Below are 21095 nucleotides of genomic sequence, written 5' to 3'. Positions count from 1 at the left end.
GCCCCTTGACCACCCACATATCCCAAGGTCCACACTCAAACCACCATTCTACACTCTGTACTCATCTGCCAACCGGGCCACATCCCAGCAGGAAAACAAGTAACTCCAATTCCAAGGAGAACATGGGGCTTACTCAGCCTCCTGTCTATAAACAAATACCTCAATTAGTGTTTTAGTTACTCACTCTGCTACGATGAAAATGGAGACAATCAAATGTTAAGTATAAAGCTGGTGAGGGGCCCCGGATAGAAAAGAAAGTAGAAATGCAAATCAAACAAGAGGTGGGCACAGCTTAAAAAATACTTTCCAGGGACAATGAGAGTGTGATACTTGTTCCAGGAGGGTGCAATCTCCTATGTCATTCTATTAACACATTTCTTACTCATTTCTGATTTGGAAGTGGATCAGCATCACAAAAGCCAACACAATCTTAGCTGACTACCCCTTAAGAAAAAAGAAACCTAAGACATCTGTGGACTCTTTGCACTTTAACCCCTGCCATGCCGGCAACAGCAAGCCAGGAGCAACCGGACTCAAAATCAGATGGGAAGAGGGACTCACTTGCTGATTGGCCATAGTGTGGTACCACCAGAAGAGTCTCGTGGTGATGTAATATGCCACCACCACGTCCACAGTGTAGTGGTCATGCGCTAAGAGAATACAGAAGATTCCAACCACGCTGAGAAGCCAGCAAATCCAGTGGTACCACCATAGTCGTCGAGGGGAATCTGAAAAGGAGAAATTCGCAACAGTCCCATTATTCAAGTACCACTAAGGGCACCCCATCACATCTCAACTCCTGCTTCTGAGTCTAATTATCTTGGGTCTTTCCTTCTGAAAACAGATTGTTTGGGGCAGCAAATCTAAGGGCTTTAGCTTCTACGTAACCAAGGTTAGAAGGAAAGTAGCTTATTTTATACAGTGGTTTTATTAGCAATAGTAGTCTACATTTGGTGATTACTTCATTCATAGCATCATAAATACAGTTTAAAAGGACAAATAAGGTAAATGCATCATGTTCCATTAAAAAAAAAACTATCCACTGACATTTAATTAAATTTGCCTGTGAATAATTTGGGGATTAATCTCTATACAAAAATCAATACCTCTTGGTCTATAACATTCTTATACACAGACTAGGCAATTATAATTGATTCAACTGTCTTATTTGCTTTCCAAGCTCTGCAGCCATATACTAATTTGAGTCCTTGAGATTTCCATTTCTCAAATACAAGTAAGAGAGAATCCAAATGCCTGGGAGTTCTAGCCCAAGTACGTTCCCAAAGGCAGGGCAGTGTCAAGGTAAACACTTGTCTGCACTGCCATTTGGGAAGTCACCTGATGGGAGATTCAAAATCTCTCTTAGTACAGGCCTTCCTACCTCGTTTTCTCAATGGGTGGGCTTCTGAGGGTCTGAAATTTTAGGCAAAAATGCTGTTTGAATGTGATCTACCCTCCTCACCCTGGGGTAGAAAGCTGAGGCTTTTACAGGATTCTCAAGGGGTCCAGGAATCATTCATTCATTCAACCAGTATTTACTGAGCATCTACTACGTGCCCAGAACTGGAACTGCCCTCATTACTGGGATCAATGAACAAAACAGGCAAAGAGCCTGCCTTTGTGGGGAGACCCCTTCCTAGAGGTGAAAAGAGACAATAAATAATAATTATAACCAAGTAAATTACTCACTGTGTCAGAAGGTGTTAAATGCTATGGGAAAGTGAAAAAGTTGAACAGGGTAAGTGGGATCGGAAGTAGAGAGGGTGAAGGGAGGTCTGCAATTTTAAATGGAGTGGTCAGGAGAGGGGGTCTCAGTGCACATCCGGGGCGCCGTACTCCCTTTCCAGGAAGATGTGTACTTGACACCTCGACCGTACAGCGACAAGCAGCGGCTGCCGCTCACCCTCGTGCAGCTCTGCTAGTGTCCGTGCATGCCGTCTATTTTAATTTTCAAGGCCCTCCCTCACTCATGAAGTGGTTATTAGTATCTCATTCTAAAGATGAGGAAACTAAGATTTATAGGGGTGTGAGCTTTCCCCCAAGGTCACAGAGGGAGGAAGTGACAGCACCAGGATTCAAAATCAGTTGGTGACCCATGTCTTCCCAATATGGCCCATTGGAAGGATAAGGCTTAACTCCACTAAAGTATTTCAGGTACCAACCAGCACGCAGTAGGAATCCCATCCCCAGGGCTGCTGACACCGGCCTGTTCTGTTCCCATGTTCCATGCCTGGTAACATCTCAGCACAAGGGTTAGATCATGCCAGGACAATTCTGAATAGACACGGTCGGAATTCACTCTATTGGGTCACATACTAAGGTACAAGCAGAACACCTGTTCTCCCTTCTCTCAGTCTGTGCCCTGAAGTACATCTTCTCTTCCTCTCCTGTGTCTCCCGTCTTAGTTTTTAAGACCAAAAGTGGGCTTGTATCCTTCAGTCCACCACCTACCTGTCCCTGTCTCCCCACAATCAATCCTGTTATCTGTTGACTCCTCTTTGTTAATCCCTCAGTTCCCCTCCTTCTCTCTAACCCCAGTGTCATCATGGTAATCCGGGCCCCCGCCATCTCTTTCCTGGATTACAACAGCAGTCGGTCCCCTAGCTTTTCTCCTGGTCTCCAGTCCTGCCCCTCTCCAACCCATCCTGCAAGCTACTGCAGGAGTGCTTCCTCCCTCCCTACAGGACACAGAAGAGGACACTGCCCCAGTGGTTACACCCTCTCGAGGGGCACCCCATCTCTGTCAGAATACAAATTCAGACTCCTCCTGGCTCAAGGCACACTCCTTGATCTGGTTCCTACTTCTTGGTTCATTTTTCATTCCTCATTATTACCACCACTCTGAATTCCAACCACACTAAAGTTCCAGAAGGTGCTCCCTGCTCTCAAATACCTCCAGACTGTGTGTGTCCTTCTTCTGTGGAACCACAGCCTGGGTTATCTTACTGCTTTGCTCGGGAACTGCCTACAGGAAGCTCATCGAGGCTATTTCTAACAGTGTAATACTGAGGACAACTGAATTTTCCACAAGGAGACAAATGAACAAAAAAACATGCAAGGAAATAATTTGGAAAATGGGAGGGGGACGGGGTGAAAGCTTTAAATATATACTACCGTTTCATTCGGTTTCGTAAGGGAGAACAGACACGACGAAGGCTTGTATGAAATCTGAGCAGTGTACAGGGGTATCTCTAATATTATTTTTTGTATGTTTCCTGATAAAATATTTTAAAACCATTTTTTAAAGAAAATTTCTCATTTACTGTCCCCGAGACCATGGCTTCTGTGAAGGTAGACATCGCTGCCCCTGCACTGCGCTTAGAGTGGACAGGTAGTGCCCAGTGCTGGAAAACATGGCTGCTGAGTGAACATGCCGGCTGTCATCATCCAGCCGGGCCTGAAGCTGGTGTCCGCGTGACTCTTCCCCTCTGGCTCCTTCCAGTGGCTATAAAACACCCCAATACTACAGCTGACACTTGAGGAAACGGGACACTCCCAACAGGAAGAAAAGGTACTCCCTCTGACATCTATTTGGGGTGCCTGCTGGACCTGGGCACTGGCGGGAGAAGGGGCTGCCCTCCTGAGTCCTCTAGTCTTGCTTCGGGAGACTTTCTAGACACTGGGGGAAGTGGCAGGCGAGGAAATGCTCACGGCAGGCTGTTCGAGACTTACACTCTTTGATAAATAAGTAGGTGAGTGTGAGCATGACCGTGTGGCCGCTGTACAGGTAGTCCCCGCACATGTTGTGGGAGCCGGTGATGGACAGACCGCCGCCGGCAATGAGCTTCATTATTCTCCGCAGTTGGGCTTCCCAGTCTCCAAAAAGCTGGTGGGAAAAGAGAAAATCAGATGCATGATTAGCCCATATGAAAGTGGGCTACGATTACAGTTTATATTCAGAATTTGGCTTTGTAAGATGGTGATTTATAATAAGAAATATATATTTGGTCTTTGCCCCTGTTCCTGGCAAACGGCTTCTGCAACCTTCGGAATTTCCTAAGAGAGAAGAGGTAAAGGTGTCTTGTTATTCGGGAAAGCCCCTTTCAACCACACCTGAGTTCATGGTCCTGAGTCCAAGGTGACTTCTGGAAGTCCCTAAGGATGGGGCTGGTTGCCAGGAGAACTAACCAGGTGATTACAGGGTTGGAACTTTCATTCCCACTTCCCCAACCTCCAAGGAAAGAGGGGCTAGAGGATGAGTTAATTACCAGTGGCCAACGACTTAACCAATCATGCCTATATAATGAAGCCTCCACAGAAATCCAAAAGGATGGGGGTTCGAGAGCTTCCAGGGTGGTGAACATGCGGAGATGTGGGGAGAGTGGTGCGCCCAGAGAGGGCCTGGGAGCTCCACGCCCCTCCCCCCATACTACACCCTACACATCTCTCCATTTGGCTGGGTCTAAGTTGTATCCTTTTACAATAAATTGGTCATCTAGTAGGTAACATGTTTTCCTGAGTTCTGTGAGCAGCTCTAGCAAATTCACTGAACCTGAGGGGTGTGTGTGTGTGTTGGGGGGGGGTCACAGAACCTCCAATTTCTGGTGGTCAGAAGCACAGGTGACAACCTGGGCTTGTGACTGGAGTCTGGAGTGGGGGTCAGGGACAACTGGTGTGAGACTGAGCCCTCCACCTATGGGATCTGATACTATTTCCAGGTAGATAGTTTCAGAATTGAGTTAAAAGAGACCTAGAAATTTGTTTGTGTGGGGGGAAAAAATCCCTGCACAGCTAGTCACAGAAGTGTTCAGTGTGGGTTTTGAGAGTTCAAGAGATACACAGGAGTGTTCTTCCTTTTACACGCTTATATTAAGATGTGTCAACTCCCCAGCATGAAGTGTGCCCACTCAGCGTTCACTGCTGTTCGGACAGCCCTTGGGAGAGTACGGTACTTTCCTTAGATGTTAGCACTTCTTACAGCACATTTCCGCAGATGTCTAGTTACTAATATTTTTCTTATTACACGGATAGAGAAAGGCTGGCTGACTGATTTACCACTATAACTGCCATTTTGGGGAAAATCTCTAGGAAAAATTTAGAGGTCTCTTTCATACACTTGGCCAAGAGGACAAAGGTTCTAACTAACTTATCAGCTGAAGCGGCTAGAGGTTGGGGAGTCAAATATATGGATATTTTAGGCATGCAATTTTGGGGACCAAATTGAAACAAGTGACTGAATAGAATGTACCTTCAACCTTCAGAAATTATGTAAGGATAACTGCATTTTTTCCTTTTAATAAGAATGAAAAAATTTATAAATAAATCTACCTGTCTCTGATACAAGTCTGGGCTGGACACTAGAGTAATAAATGGCTTAAACAACTCATTCACTGAAACTTTTATTTGCTCGGCAAACAAAATTTGTGATTGTCTATATTTTATGTTTGTCAGGACTCTTTTAAATTGTGGCTAGCCCATTTAATCAACATGATCCCTTCTCAACATTTAACTGATAATATTCCAGGCTCTGGGAAAGCTATTTCATTGCAATTTCCCTTTAAACAACTGAGTGAGATTTCTAGTTGAGGATGCCAGGTTGAACATACCACACAGAGGATATGGATTTCCAAACTGAAGGGATTACTGAAAGCTCACCGCAGTTGAAGCAAACAGATCGACACTGCGAGACTCAGCATCATGGAACTTCAGAAACAGGGGGCTACCAAGAGCCCTTAAAGCATCCAGAGACTGAAAACAAGCTTCATACGCAGGATTAACAATCAGGCTTTTTCAAAAGCAATATTGGAAAACAGACTGCTTTAGAAAAATGCCTCGAGGGGAGGGTAGAGCTCAGGGGTAGAATGAGTGCTTAGCATGCATGAGGTCCTGGGTTCAACCCCTAGTACCTCCTTTATAAACAAACCAACCAACCTAATTACTCCTCCCCCCACCCCCTCCAAAAAAAGAAAGAAAGAAAGGAAAAGAAAACTGCCTCCACATTCTGAGGGAAAATGGTATCCAACTTTGAATTCTATACCCAGCCACATTAACTGAGCATAAACTTAAAAGACTATTCTTTTAGAATATTCTTTCTAGACCAGGGATAAACTAAAACCATTTCATATACACAAGATTTCAGAATATTTACCACCTCTGTACTCTCTTTGCAGGAAATTACAGAGGATATACTCTGCAAAGCAAAGGCATAAACAAAGACAAAGGAAGAAACAGGATTTGCCAGCATGCCAATGGAGGGAGGCTGAGCGGCTGTGCAGCAGACCTAGTGGGGAGCCCCCACCTCAACTGGTGAGTCAGAGCCCCGGGGATGAGGCTAACAGGACGCCCAACCCTGTGACTGCATTGAGTCACAACGTGCGGGTGAAAAAGTACACAGAAAACTAACAGAGCAAAAAAGCAAGGCAATTTCTAACTCTCCAGGAAGTAAAATACTGTGTTGAAAAGAAAGAGTAATTATAGGAAACTAAATGACTTGGCTATGAATAGCATTTACAAAACTGTAATAATGTAAGCACTGAAGATGGAGTTAAATCAAGGACAGCGAACGACACTGGGAAGATGGGATAAGAAGCATGAACCCCGGGAGTGGGATGGTGGGGGAGGGGAGGAAGGGAAGGAAAAGGCACAGAACACGTGGGGGGTGTGTGTATGAGGACCCTAAATCCCGACCTTCCCCAGCAGGGAGTCGATCACAGAGATAGCCTATATTAGTGAGTGTAAGGGAACAATATTGCTATGTCACCTGGAGACCTGAGGATAAACACACACACACACAATTCAGTAAAAAGCATTAAAGAAATGAAGGTAAATATTGCAAGATTCAGTTAAAACAGCTGAAGGAGAACAGGAAAGAGAGCTGGAGTAGGGTTAGGGTAAGGGTTGGGGAATATCGTTTTTCTAAGATCTGCCTGATCATTTTATTTCTTAAATTGCATACATGTGATAGAAAGTTTCTCAAAGTTTTGTACTGAACATTTGGTCTGGTTCTATCACCACAATGGATAATATGTAGAAGAAAATTCTGGCAAAAAAGCTTAGGTAGTTCCTCGTTTTACATTATTTCAAATTGTCCTTCCCAAACTTCCTGTTTTGAAAACTGTAAATCATTTTCTTGAGCATCATCCCCCAAAGTTTGCCCTCCCATTTTAGCAGGAAAATATCTATAGGGAACTACATGGATAGGAAAAGAGGGAGAGATTATGAGGAAAACATGGCATTGAAGAGAAACAGCCAAAAAATGAATGCCGTATTTCTTACAGGTGCCCTTAAAACATCTTTGCTTTCTTTGAAAAATATCTTCCCATCTTTGTCAAACTTCAGCAAAAGGGAAGTCTCTTTAAGCTCAGTGGGGAACAGGAAAAGAAGATGGATGGTGACAGCTACATATACACATTTTTCATTGTGCTTAAAAAAAGCAAACAAAGTGAAAGACAAATTACAAGACAACTGGGGCAGGGACAAGTTAACATCTTTAACAAGAACATAGCATACATAAATCAAGTAAATAAGGCCATTTGGTAAACAAAATTTATCAAAGGACAAGGATGTGGCCAGCTGGAGGCACAGACTCTGCTAAACAAACAGAAATGAAAACTAACATTCACAGGAGCTTGTTCTTTCCCATGGCAGATTAGCAAAGCCAAAAACAGACAGCCCGTGGTGGGCGGGGACAGTGTCACTCATCTGCTGGAACAGGCCCTTTAAGAGGAGGGAGGGAACGTGGTGAATGCAGCAGCAGCGGCGGTGCAGGGAGAAGAGGCAGTGGCCTCAGAAGCAGACAGGCTGGGCTGAGATCACAGCCCTTCTACCGATTAGCTGTGCGACCCTGGGCAGCCAAACCACTCTCAGCCCCAATTTCCTCATCATCAACTTGAAAAGTAATATATTCATTACAACTGGCAAAATCCTCTGCAAAAATTAGCATCAATATTGACCAGTGGAAAAGGGCAGGGAGGGATAAATTAGGAGTTTGGGATTGATGGATACATACTGCTATATATAAAATAGATAAACAACTAGGACCTAACTGTATAGCACAGGGGAATATATTCAATTTCTTCTAATAACATATAATGGAAAAGAATCTGGAAAAAAATATATGCATGTATGTGTTTAACTGAATCGCTTTGCTGTACATCTGAAACTAACATTGTAAATCAAATACAGCTCAGATAAAAAATTAAAAAAAAAAATTGACCAGCAATCCAAACAGCCATGACCTTTGAGTTAGTACTTAATTGCTTCTAGGAGTTTACCTCAAAGCAAGGAACATGAAGAAGAGCTTTATGTACAACATTATTTACAAAAGCAACAAACTGGAAACAACCTAAATGGCAATTGTTAAGTAACTGTTCCTTTGCTACTCAAAGCCTGGGCCAGGTAAGTACTGCCAACACCAGAAGTTGGCTGTGATTACAGGCACACCCCAGAAATAGTTTGGGTTCTGTTCTAGACACTGCAATAAAATGAATATCCCAATAAAGCGAGTCACACGAATTTGTCTGGTTTCCCAGTGCACATAAAAATGTTTACACTATACTGTAGCCTATTAAGTATACAATAACATTCTGTCTAAAAAAACAATGTACATGCCTTAATTAAAAAATGCTTTATTGCTAAAAATGCTACCATCATCTGAGCCTTCAGCAAGTGGTAGCAGTAACATCAAAGGTCAAAGATCAATGATCACAGATCAGATAACAAATACAATAATAATGGAAAAGTTTGAAAAACTGTGAGAATTACCAAAATGTGACACAGACATGAAGTGAGCAAATGATATTGGAAAAGTAGTGCTGATAGGCTCATTCAGCCGAGCTGCCATGAACCTTCAATTTCTAAAAAATGCGGTTCTGCGAAGCGTAATAAAGCCAAGCTCACTAAAATGAGGTGTGCCCGTACACTCTGAGGACCTACTGCACCAGAATCTGAGGTGATTCAAATGCACTGAACTCAGCTATAACTGCTTGTTAAGTTATTTAAAAATAAGCGTACAGTGATTGTGTACTAAATTTATATCATAAATATTTTCTTCTCTACCAAAACAAAATATTTGGTATGATTCTAACTGTTTAAGAAAACACATGCACAGAAAAAGTCTAGAATGTACACACTACATGTTAATAAGGTTTGCATGGAAATTGGGAGGATTTCTCCTAGTCTCTGTCCCAAGGGAACTTCCATTCCTGCTTGTTGGGCTGGAAAGAGAGGGACTCCCTTGGAGTTCTGCAGTTCTGAGATTTAGGTTATCTCTGAGTTCAGGCAGGAGATGTGGGAAGAAAAAGAAGAGGAAGAAAAGGAGGGGGGGTAGGGGGAGGAAGAATGGGGAAGAGAGAGGAGGAGCGGGGAGGGAGGAGGAAGGGGGAGGAAGAAGGGGGGGGAGGAGGGGGAGGAAAGAAGAAGGGGTAAGGGGAGGAGAGGGGAGGAGGGGGGAGGAAGGAGAGGAGTGGGGAGAGTAGGGAGGAGGAAGAGGAAGGACGAAGGAGGAGGGGGTGGAGGAAATAACAGATACAGAAGCAGCAGCAGAGAAAACAGGAAGCTCCCAGCTGGACCTTTCATACTTCTCATTTCTCAGTTTAGTTTCCTTCCCCACTCTGCCTGCTACTGTTTTCCAGGGTCCTCAAAGAGCAGCTCCAGACATCCTGCCCTGTTTGGGACTGCATTCAGTGGGCAAGAGGACGAATGTGCTTACGCCACTGTACCTGGAGCTGTAACCTCCCCATCAGTAGGCTTTTGAACGTTCAATTTTGAAAGCAGAGCTAACTGGGGGACATGCACGTAAACGTGTTCTCAGTGAGCGCTGCAGAGCTGTGACAAGGTCTTGTATCTACATCACTGTGTGAATTAAGATCTTCTAGGGTCACAGAAAAATCAGTTTTCAGTAAAAACAAAGCAATTTTCTTCAACTTCTAATGAGTGGCTTAGAAATTAAGTAAACTGGCCAAATCATTTAAGCAATACAAGATACAGAGAGCAGAAGAGGGTGGGAGAGGCTTCTGAGTGAGGCTGACCACCTCAGAACCGTTCAAACGAGTGAGCCTTTGGTTCCCCCCAGTATGTTTTCAGTGCTGAATAACACAACGCTCTGATGCTGGTCTGTTCACCATAGTTCAGTTTGCAGATGGCCTCGTGTGCTTGCCTCTTCTCTTAACTGCATTTGAAAAGTGGGGACGTTCACTGTGCTTCACCCTCTATTGGCAGGTAAGGGAGAACCTGGAACCAAACTCATCAAATAATGCTGTGTGAATCAACAGCTTTGGTATAACTTTGATGAAGGGCTGAACGTGAGTGCTAAAGAGCAGAAATGCTATTTAATATGATTCTTGCCTTTTAGCAATACTTCCTCTTACAGCAGCCCTGAAAAATCAGGAAGGCAGGTCTTAACTCTGTTCTGGGTCCCCCGGCTGTTCAGTTTTGGAGCTGGAAGAGACCCAGGTTCTCTGACTCCGTGGATGTATTCTCTGCAAAATGATGTATCTGCAAAACCTGTACACGGCCAGGCTCTCCCACGCCTGCATAAACCAGGAGCCGGAAAAACATAAAGTAACCTTTCCTTGAGCATCCTAGGCAATGCCACGCTATCACGCCCCATTCCAACAACCATGATCAGTCATGTGTCTCTCAGGGTTCCCTTCTCATCTGTTCATCCGTTCATTCATTCAGTCAATGAATCTACCTGCTACCACCAAGGCAAATAACTTTTCATCTTGTTCCTAAAGAAAGCTCTCCCTCCAAGACAGAAAATTCACTGTCATCTACGACCCACCAAGGAAGCCGCTCTTCAACACCTGGACCCCAAGTCGGCCCTGCTACGGAACCAAGCATCAGGGAGCAGGAGGATCAGTGGAATCCCTGTCAATCCCAGTCCTGAGCAGCCTGCAGCTGGGAAACACACGCTCCACACTGCGGTTTCCGCCTCAACTTCAACTCCCTAACAACTATGGCCCAAAACAGTGAAACTATGCCACTTCCTGCATTTCAACTGACATGTAGCCCTCCTAACCAGTGATGGATACTTAAGAATTAATATGATTTAGTGTGACCTTGAGTGTGACCCTGAAGGTCCCAAGGGGAAGACACTGTGTTGATAAGTTTGATGAATGCTTTAGATTCCATAGAAGCAGTGAGAGGTTCAAAACTGCCCCTTATAATTTCTCATTCCCTTTAACGTTGCTTCATTGGGCGGTTAAAAACAAAACAAAACAAAAGGAGTGGTAGGGTGATTTTACATAATAAAACATCACATTTTGTTTATACAATGATTCCAACTTTTTAACAGTTTTCCCATCAATTACCTCACTGTAGCCTTACAAGCCTATTAGGTGGTTAGTGCAGATGTTATTTTGTCCATTTTGCAGATGAACAAACAGAGAGGCTGTTCCTCTGTTTTACACAGTGACTCAGTTAGGATCAGATCCAAATGTCTTACCTCTCACTAAACAGTCTTGCCTTTGGGTCCCTGGAAAGAGCCTGCTATTGGTGAAAACACGTCCCCAAACAACAAAGACTGGACAATGTCTCCAGATTCACTTATTTTGTTGTGCTAATGAAATTTAATCCATTTTACAAATGTCACTTAAATATAGTTGGGTAGTTCCAAAAAATATTTATTCATTATTCACTAAAGATCTCTTTTTCCTGTCTTTTCCACTTAAACTTTCCCATCTCTATAAAACTTATTTTCATGGAAATCTTTCACAAACAAATTGCACACTTTTGATTTTAACTCTCCTTGCTTTATATCATGCTGTGTCAGAAGGATGCTCCAAAGATCTCTAAGTTTACTTTCATAAGAATGACAATGAACATAAATCCAGCCCCAAACCCCAGCCTGGGGTTGACCAGGTGGCTTAGACAAACCATTTTACCCATTCTAGCTTCAGTTCTCTCATCTGTCAAATGGCAAGAACAACACCTCCTCATCCTCAATCCTGCCGCCAAAGGGAGGTAACGTTTGTCAAAGTGATTGCTAAAATTATAAAGTGCTATGCAAATTTCAGTCAGCATTACAATGACCGGGTGAGGTCCACCTTTTGGATGAGGGGTTCCTTAATGAGAACTCAATGTCTAGCAACCAACAAGTGAAGTCTGGAAATGGTGAAATGGTTCTCCCTAACTACACAGCAGTGACCACAAGAGACTTTTATGAATTCTTCCTCAGACAGTAATCACTTCACTCCTGGAAAGATTTTGTTTCACCCACAAATATTATATCCACCTCAGCTGATCTGAAGTAGGGCAATTCCCCTATGCGCATCCTCTTAGGACTCAGACGTACAACTTTAAAAACACTTCTCCCTCTGCTAAGCTCTGAAGGAATTGGCGTTCTGCACTGCTCCATTACCCAGTGTATCCATCAATTCCTATACTAGGCAGGCTTTTTCTGGGGGGATGGGGGGAATTTCTAAGTAATTATCGGCAATGAAACACTAATCCCCAACCAGCCTCCTTTTCCCCTGGTAAAAACGTAGACATTTTTTCATGGTCTTTAGTAAGGAGACTTATCAAAGGCTTCATAAAATCTTAAAGTTCAGTTACGGGTTTCTATTTACCCATATACTTATCTGTCACATTAAAGGAATCCAGTACTTCAGTCAGGCAAGATTTCCCTTTAATGAAAATTATATTTGAGAGATCCTTTAGCCTACCTGGTCATCAAGTAAAAATTGAAAAAAAAAAAAAAAAAAAAACCTTTCTCAGATTTTTGCTTTGAAAATGTGCAAATCTAAAGAAGAGAATAATGAATATCCTTAGGCTTTTCACTTAGACTCTCAAATTATCAATATTTTGCCACATTTGCTTCTCCTCTTTCTCCCACTTTTTTTTTTAAAGTGGAATACATTATGATCCTTCACCCCTGAATGTACAAACAAGGACATTTTCTTTTGTAATCACACTCATGAAATTTAACAATGATACAATACTATTGTGGTTAATAGACATCCTTATGCAGAATTCCCAGAAGTCTCAACAATGTCCTTTATAACTTTCCTCCCAAACCTAGGATCCAATCAGAGGATACATATTGAGGTTACCTGTCATATTCTTAATATTTCTTAATCTACCAGTTTCTCAGTCTTTTTTTTTTTTTTTTTTTTTTTTGTGACTTTGACAGTTTTAGAGTCTAGTCTAATTTCTTTACAGAACGTCCCTCAATCTGGTTTTATCTGATGGTTTCCTTACATTTAAATTCGGGTTAAACATTATTGGCGGGAATGTACAGAATGATGTGCTCTTTTCAGCGCACCAGATCGAAAAGTATCTGATGTCTTGTTCCTGCCACTGATGTGATCACTTGGCTGCCAGAGTGTCTGCCAGATTTCTCCACTGAATACACCCCTCTGCCCCTTTGTTATCAGTAAGCCGTTTGTGACTTTTTGAAATTATATAAATATTATGATGCCCAACCTTTCACCCAATGGCTTTAGCATCTATTGATGATTCCTGTTTGAATTATCTATAGTGGTTGCAAAATGGTGATTTTCTATTTCTAATATTTCTTTTACATTTGTTAGTTAATTTTTCTCCTCCAACACTAATTTTAAATGCTTATTGATATATGATAATTAATTACTGTCGTTATTTCATTTTGATGCTCAAAGTGCCTCAAATGCGGTCAGTGGGAGCCTCTCAAGCAGGAGAGTAAAGCTGCTGAATGGAATCCAGTGGCCTGGAGCCCCTTCCTCAGGACCAAAGTCCTGTTGTCCATCTGCCTGTACCCTGACGGAGTGGATGATACTTCGTGGGGAGTCATACAGCATCCTCTCTGAGGCTCTCCGAATTTCCTTGGGGAATGCTTTCTGACCCTGGTGACCTCTTCACACTAGACAGCTGTTGCCATGGAGAAAACCGTCACCTCCCCAATGTCTGCCCTGGTCTGGGCCTTCTTCGCCTCTAAATTAAGACAACCATGCAAAAGCAGCCTCATCTGTCTCCCTGATGTGAAGTGCCAAGGACAGAGACGTGGCTGAACTTCTGGCCTTGGCCACTCAGCACCGTTAGTACCTGTGAGACAACAGGCAAGTCCAGTGTCTCTGAAACAACTGCAACCAGCTCCCACTTATGACTGTGAGAATTACATGAAAACAAAACATTTAGAATCGCACCCGGCACAAAACAGGTACACATAATTTGGCCCCAGTCTAAGTCTACCTCCCGTCCTCCCTCCCTCCCAGCTTACTTTCTAAATCACTGGAGAGGTGTCTTTCTAAGAGACAGATATGATCACATAATACACTCTGCTTCAACCTTCCTGTGGCCAAATGACTTAGACAAAGCCCAAATCCTTAGAAGGTTGACCAGACCCCTTAAAAATCTGCCCACAGCTTGCCTCTATGGCTTTATCTCTGCTGCTCAGCCCATAGGCTCACACGCCCAGGCATGTCCCACTTTACCTGCGCCCTCAGACTCCCTTTCACACCCGTTCTGTTTTCTCCACCTGGCGAATTCTCCCTCTCTTCAACTCGACTTAGCAAACTCCTACTCATCCTTTTCAGATTTGGCTCAGAGGGCACCTCCTCAATGCAGCCAACACTCCCAGCAGAGTTGCCACCTCCTTCTCTGTTTCCATGGCAACTGAGCTCCACACACCCATTACAGCGAGGGCTGTAGTCAGAAAGTAATCTGCTGGGTTACATGTCAGCACGACTTTTGGATGCCCATTTGTGAGAGAAGGGGGCAGTTGTCTTATGTATTTGCGTATCCTCAAATACCACTCATTTACCCCATACAGGACAGGTTCTCTAGAAATGTTTGTTCAAAAATAAATAACCTGCTTGTTTATGAAAAGAAGTCACATCTACAATCTCCCTATTTCACAATCCCCGTCTCCCTGGCGACTTCCCATAAATAAGAAAACCATTTAGAAAGTTTAGGGTGAATAAAATCGTGTAAAGAAATGTAAAATCATGTAGAAACAGTTAACTATAAAGAAACAGGAATAACTGCACAGAAACGATGATCAGAAGTATGTAAGAAAAATATGCATAAAGGACTAATAAATAGACTGAAATACTAGCAGTAGATAGGGCCATGAGTGTAAAATTTTTCCTTTTTGTATTTTTTCAATGTATCTATAACGAATGTGGGGTTTCTTTAAAATGGAAAAAAAAAATATCTTTTTTTTTAAGAGACAGAAAGACATGATTTAATATATTCTTTTTTAATTCCTGAGAAAGAAAGAGAACAGTGGAGAGAGAAATGGGACAATGAAGAAAAGCCTTGGGATGGGGAAGGTTACCAGAAATTATAAGCAAGAAATAATACAAATTAAAAAAAAAGGGAATGAACAAAAAGGAAAATTATGCTGACAAGAAACTAGGAGGCAAGATGAAAATCAGGTAAAAATCAAGCACTGACAATTTAAGTTCCACACAATTCAACAGGATGACAGGAGGCTATTTTGGTGACAGAACACATGCCATATTCTGAAATTCTGATAAGGGTAGCAGGAGCTAATCAGAGTATCAAAATTCATCAGCCTGGAGGGCAGCTCTGAACAGTCAATCTGCTACCTAAGAAGGTAAGAAAGAACTAAAAAAGGTTACAAAATTCTAAGGAGCAATGAGTCTTGTGCCTCATAAGACAGAATGCACACCAGTAAAAAGGCCCTCTAGGCTGATGATTACCACATCACAGCTTTGCAGCAAACGGATGAAGGGGCTTTGATCTTCTGAATTCATAAAATGCAGAAAAACCAACATCGGCATTAGAGGATTCGAAAACCTGCCTGTTACTACATTTGTATTTTATTGTTCTACTGAACAGTTAACCTCAGATGCCACCTGAACATAGTAGCCCTTTCCCAACAGTGGGCTATGTTCAAGTATCTTGGAGGGAAAAATTAAAAACATGTCTTTCAAGTTCAAGAGACTCATTCCACTGAAAACACCATGTCAGATTAATGCCTTAGCCAGCTAAGCACCCGTGCTGTAACATAACTCTCTTTTTTTGAAGGTCTTCAAATCTAAGGTCACCATGGAGACCAAAAAACAGAACCAACATGAAACTCACTTTAATGCTTAGCCACTAGATTAACCCATGTGATTATTAAAATGAAAGTTGAAAACAGCATAAGTTATTTCTTCTCTTCCAATAGCATTAGGCTGTCTGTATATAGGGGCCTCGGGTAGGTTTTTTTCCCCTTTGGAATTTGTTAAAACAGAAAAAGAAAAAAAAAAAACTTTCTTAGGGAAAACTTAGAACCCAGAAGAATTCTCAAATGTTTCTGCCCTCTTTATTTTAAAAAATCGAATCCTAAAAAGTCAGAACAAGACCACAAGAGGTTGTTTTCTGGTTTGTACACATGCTCTTTGGAGAAAAGCTGTGTTGAGATTCACATGGGCGAATCAAGGTCTCGGAAACTCGGCAGCCTGGAAAGCCCAGCAGGGGCTCACACCAGGATACCACATGGTCCTATAGTTTCACGTGATGATTACTTCTCCAAGCTATGACATTTTGTGAAGAGTCCACTGCCGTCAAATGAACGAACACTAGGAACAATGTCCATAATTACTACCACACACTTCTTGGAACACTTTTCTTAGAAGACATGCGTTTTGAGTACCGTGTTAAGGGAAGAATTAAGTGTACTAGTGATGAGGTTTTGTCTGATGGCACAACCAAGTTTTAAGTTCACGTGACTCTGTTAAAGTTGTATTCTAAAGCTCAGCTCCCTTCCTTTGTACTTAAATGATGATTGATCACTGAAAGAGTATCCACCGACTCACAGGCCTTAAATGGTGTCTCAAGTCGGGAAACAGTGAATTCTGGAAGCCCTGCACTTTAACGTCCTGTCTCTGGCCTTTTCATTCCATACCCACAGCTTTGACGAGATGATGAATCACAAATATTTAACTTCTAGCTCGGATTTCTCCCTCAACTTCAAACCTGGATTGCTAATTGGCCTGGACACCACCATTTAGCTATCTCACAAGTACCTCAAACTCTGTTTAATCTGTAGTCATTAACTCCCTTTCCTCCTTACTTTATAATTACCCCAGTGGTAAAGCCCAGTCGCCTTTGAAATCCCTCCTTCTGCTCCTCATTCCCTGCATCAAATGTATTACTAAGCTGTACTGATTCAGACACTTAAATATTGCTCAAATCCGTCTCCTCCTTTCCGTCCCCAGGGCCAGCAGCTTAGCCTGAGGCCTCTGTATTAGAGCATTTTCTACATTATATAAGATGCATGTTTGGATGAAGTGATCTTAAGGTGACTTCCACAAAGGCAGGGACTTCCATCTCCTGTGCTCACTAACCAACCCCCCCACCCCCGCCATGCTCCAGCACCTAAGAAACAGCAGGTGCTTAATGTATGTTATTAAATAATTTTTCTTATATTAAATAAAATTTCTGGATGAACAAGAGTCGAGGGGTTAAAGGATGATGACGACACCAAGCTTCCTTACTTCTGTACAGCATTCTACATCGACAGAGCGCCCCTGTATTCACTGCTTTCTTTCACTCTCACAACTCCTTAAGACAGATATAAAAGCGTCATAAGCCCTGTCTTGCCAACAAAGGGACTGAGGCTCTGAGAAGTTAAAGTAACTGCCACCCAGAAAGAAAGTGGATGTGTGAGGTCACCCTCACTTTGACCTCAGTGTTCTTTCTACTGCTCCATAGGTCTGTATTTTTACAGGGTAATAGGTTCCCTCGCTGTGCAATGGTTCAGAGGGAGCTTGATCAAGATTTGGTGGCAAGGAGATCATGACATCAAGTAGAACACTGGACTGGATGACTTTCAGGAAGGTTCCTTTCCATTCTGACTAACTGAGCCCCAGGTATGGCTCTAAGGCAGGAAAGCTGGTCTCCGGGGTCTCTCTCTAGAGCCACCCATCTCTCCCTTCTGACACTCTTCCTCAGTGCAGCGTCCTAGCCCTTGCCTGACCCCTCAATTTCTTAAGCTTGATTTGCCTCCAAGAGGTATCCCCCAGCCTTCACGGCCTTTTCTGACTCTTCCGCCTGGCTTCAGAAATCATTGCTTTACTGTGAAGTGTTCTTGCCAAAAAAAAAAAAAAAATTAAAACAATCGAATCAAGTCTCCAGAGCCAACTTTCTATTTAGAGGAAATACGGAGGAGAGAGGAAGACATGAGCTGACACTACAAAGAAACAAGCAGATAAATCCAGAATGTGGGACATTCCACAGGACAACTACTCTGATCTCTACAAAGGTTTAAAAAGGAGGGGAGAAGAAAGAACTGCTTTAGCATGTAGAGACTTGACTTTGGATCCTAATTTATGCAAACCAACTGTCAGAAGAGAGGCATTTTTAAGACAGTCAAGATACTCTGTGAACTGGTAATTGCCAACACCAAAGAATTACTGTTAATTGTGCTGAATGTACCAACAGCATTAAAGTTATGCAATAAAATGTCCAAAAATTTTAGACGCATACTAAAGTATGTAGCGATGAAGTGACATTGTCTGGGGTTTGTTTTAAAATCCTTCAAAAGAGGAAAAAAAAAAAGATGAAGCAACTGCAGTACATCTCGATTATTACTGAATCTGGGTGTTGGTATATGGAGGTTCCTTATTCTGGTTTCTCTTCTTTGGGATACCGGGGGAAATTTTCTGAATAAAAATTTGTTTTCTGAACCCATTCTTCTAAGAGCCCTGTTCTACAAAAGTAATTGGACTTCATGAGTTTTCACTACTAATTTTTGCTAACATCTCACCTCCTCCGCTATACTTTATTTTAAAGATTCCAATTTCCAGATCATCACAGAATGACGGCCCTAGTTGGGTTTCTGGCAGCATGATAAATGAGAGGCATGTCTGGGTTTGGTTTTGTGCACAGTTCCTGCCGTTACCTCCGCCTTTACCAAGAAAACCAACAAGCTATTTTTAGCTACGGGATCTTGATTAGATACTCCGTTGACTCAAGCTGACTCTCTAAGAGCCAGTGCTAACCAGGCATGGGGTTGCTGGCAACTGGGTGGAGCTGCGGACATCCTAAGAAGAAACAGGCTGGAACCAGAGCAGGGAGAAAGGCTGCACAACTCGACCCCCTGATGCTGGATCCCTCTTCGACATGGGCTTGGCCAGCTCGTAAGTCAACCTAAATGGGTGTGACATGTTCCTTGGTGGAGAAACTTTCCATGTCCAGACTCTTTTTAAGGACTGGAACTAAGCCGTCAGCCCACCACTGAGAACACACTGCTCAGCAAGCCAGTCTCCCAGCCGGAGTCTACACCATTGGATCCTCAATGACAACAAGGTATTTCCTATAACTCAAGAGCTGCCAGCCAGTGCCTGAGAGCTTTCACAGAGGATAAAGAAGAGGTGAGGCTGGCTTCTTTGGAAGAGCTGAAGAAAGACCAAGAAGGCAGTGCAAGGAGGTAGGACTGCTGATAGTGTCGTGTGGAACTTTGGGATCATTCTCTCATTAGGACAGCTTCTCCGAAAAAGAAAAGAGGGAAGTAAGAACCTAGCTACCTCCCTGAGCACATCCATAAGTCAAGTCTAGGAAGGAAGGGAACAGAATAAGCAAGCAATCTAGAGAGATCCAAAATTTCAAACGATAAAGACATCGCTTTGAAAATCCAAAGCCCATTTTTCAGCCCTCTTAAGGTTCCATCAGAGAGACTGTCTTTTCTGGAAGGAACAAAAGTACATGGGTTGAAACTAAAGGGTGTTTCACTACAAGTGCAATGCAAAGAAATGATTCCAGACACATCATGGCATTCCATATTTTCTCCCACTCAAACCGAGGAAATGAGCCTCTTCTACTTCTAATTGTATTATGGAGCTTTAATGTACTTAAACATTTTTACAACAACATCTTCTGCTAATTATTTCATAAAGTTCCAATGATCTCCCTAGTTGAAATTATCCCAAGGCAAAGGTTGGAGTAAGGAGTGTTATGTGAACCAGATGGAAAGGCAGAGACAATAAGAGAGGAATAAAATTTATTTTCAAGAAAAGCTTCTATGCTACTTAGAGAAGATCCAGTGAGGAGTGATCTTATTTGGGTGGGTGGAAGGTCCAAGGAGACAGGAAGAGTGTCTCTTGCTCTGCTATTACAGATTCCCACTGTCAGGATTAATAGAAAGAAGGGGGAAAAATCATTTGAAGCTGAACTTTCCATCTGAGAGAGGCAAAAAGCATATAAAAGCTTCTGGATCTGTATCAAGGGAGTGAATGATATTTTAAAAGTTTGGCAGGAAACCAAAGAGCTACACCCACACACAAAGCTTAACTGCTTGCAGCGCACTAACTAGACCACATATTTCCCCAGCGGGGAAGTACTGGCAGGGTTTGGACATTTTGAGAAGGGTGTGGCCATTGGACCATATTGCTCAGTAACATTCCCAGATGAAGGCAAAGGGACTTGACTATATTCTAAAGAAATGTTCCCCATCGGCCTTAGTCAGAGGACCCCAGGGCAAGAGGAGAAACAACCAAAAAGGGAAATGACAGTGAGGAATGGTTTACCTTCGGAGAGCAGTTGAAATGCATACCGGGTACTGGGAGTGTAGTTACATACATTGTAATACACCGATACAGGTACAGCGTGCCAACTATGCAGAAAAATCTTCTGCTAATAATAGACCTAGAAAAAGGGAAAAACAGGGCAGACACTCAGTCATGAAATTCTGCAGGTTCATTTACGTTAAGTTTTCAATGACCCAACCAAACAAACCAATCCCAAAACTACTTGAGAGCTTGAAATCAAAACGTGGTAACTATAGCTAATAAATTAAGGTGAGGATTTTGAGAATGATGTTGTAGTCTTTATAAAAAATATTCACTTTAAGGCCAAAGGAGTTTAAAGCACTCTATATTGCTATTAATTAGGCTTTCTGAGGCCTTAAACATGAGTTGACATTCAACTGATGTACAAGTGGGGCTATTCGGATGGGTTAGAGCTGACTCGGTACCTATGGTTAAACATTTTTAGAGAGTGTCTTTTCTGTTATAAAAGAGATGTTCAGAAAATTACAATGATATTAAAATGAGAATTCAAAACCTTCCTGACATTTAAGGAGTCAAAGACATTAAACAATTTCATCGTCCATCCCAGAAACTGATTCTCTTGGCTGATGCCAAGGAAAGAGCCTGTCTGAATGACAGCATCCAATCCCCACCCACCTGCCTGGCTCTGCTTACTAACTGTGTGGCCTTGGGATAGGC

General features: G+C 42.6%; 1 protein-coding gene and 1 long non-coding RNA gene across 16 annotated transcripts in view; one reads left to right on the top strand and one right to left on the bottom strand.

The window, feature by feature from the left end:
* The window catches only part of SGMS1 (sphingomyelin synthase 1), a 264800-nt gene that overhangs the window by 1868 nt on the left and 241837 nt on the right, over positions 1 to 21095 (bottom strand). For 14 of the 15 annotated variants that reach the window (XM_010971268.3, XM_074374007.1, XM_074374005.1 and 11 more), the window contains 3 exons: positions 20397 to 20514; positions 3673 to 3826; positions 562 to 728 (listed from right to left, as the gene is read on the bottom strand). In XM_010971268.3, coding sequence (XP_010969570.2) covers positions 562 to 728; positions 3673 to 3826; positions 20397 to 20514 — 439 coding nt within the window. The remainder of the gene's footprint in view (positions 1 to 561; positions 729 to 3672; positions 3827 to 20396; positions 20515 to 21095) is intronic. The other variant, XM_074374011.1, reaches the window with a different exon arrangement.
* Positions 3395 to 10178, top strand: LOC141579135 (uncharacterized). Its single transcript, XR_012510228.1, has 3 exons — positions 3395 to 3511; positions 6111 to 6246; positions 10072 to 10178. It is a non-coding gene; the product is annotated as an uncharacterized LOC141579135 (long non-coding RNA).

Source organism: Camelus bactrianus, chromosome 11, assembly GCF_048773025.1.
Source record: "Camelus bactrianus isolate YW-2024 breed Bactrian camel chromosome 11, ASM4877302v1, whole genome shotgun sequence".
NCBI classification, from domain to species: domain Eukaryota; kingdom Metazoa; phylum Chordata; class Mammalia; order Artiodactyla; family Camelidae; genus Camelus; species Camelus bactrianus.
The sequence above is the reverse complement of the archived record's forward strand: the minus strand, read 5'-3'. Positions and strand labels throughout refer to the sequence as shown.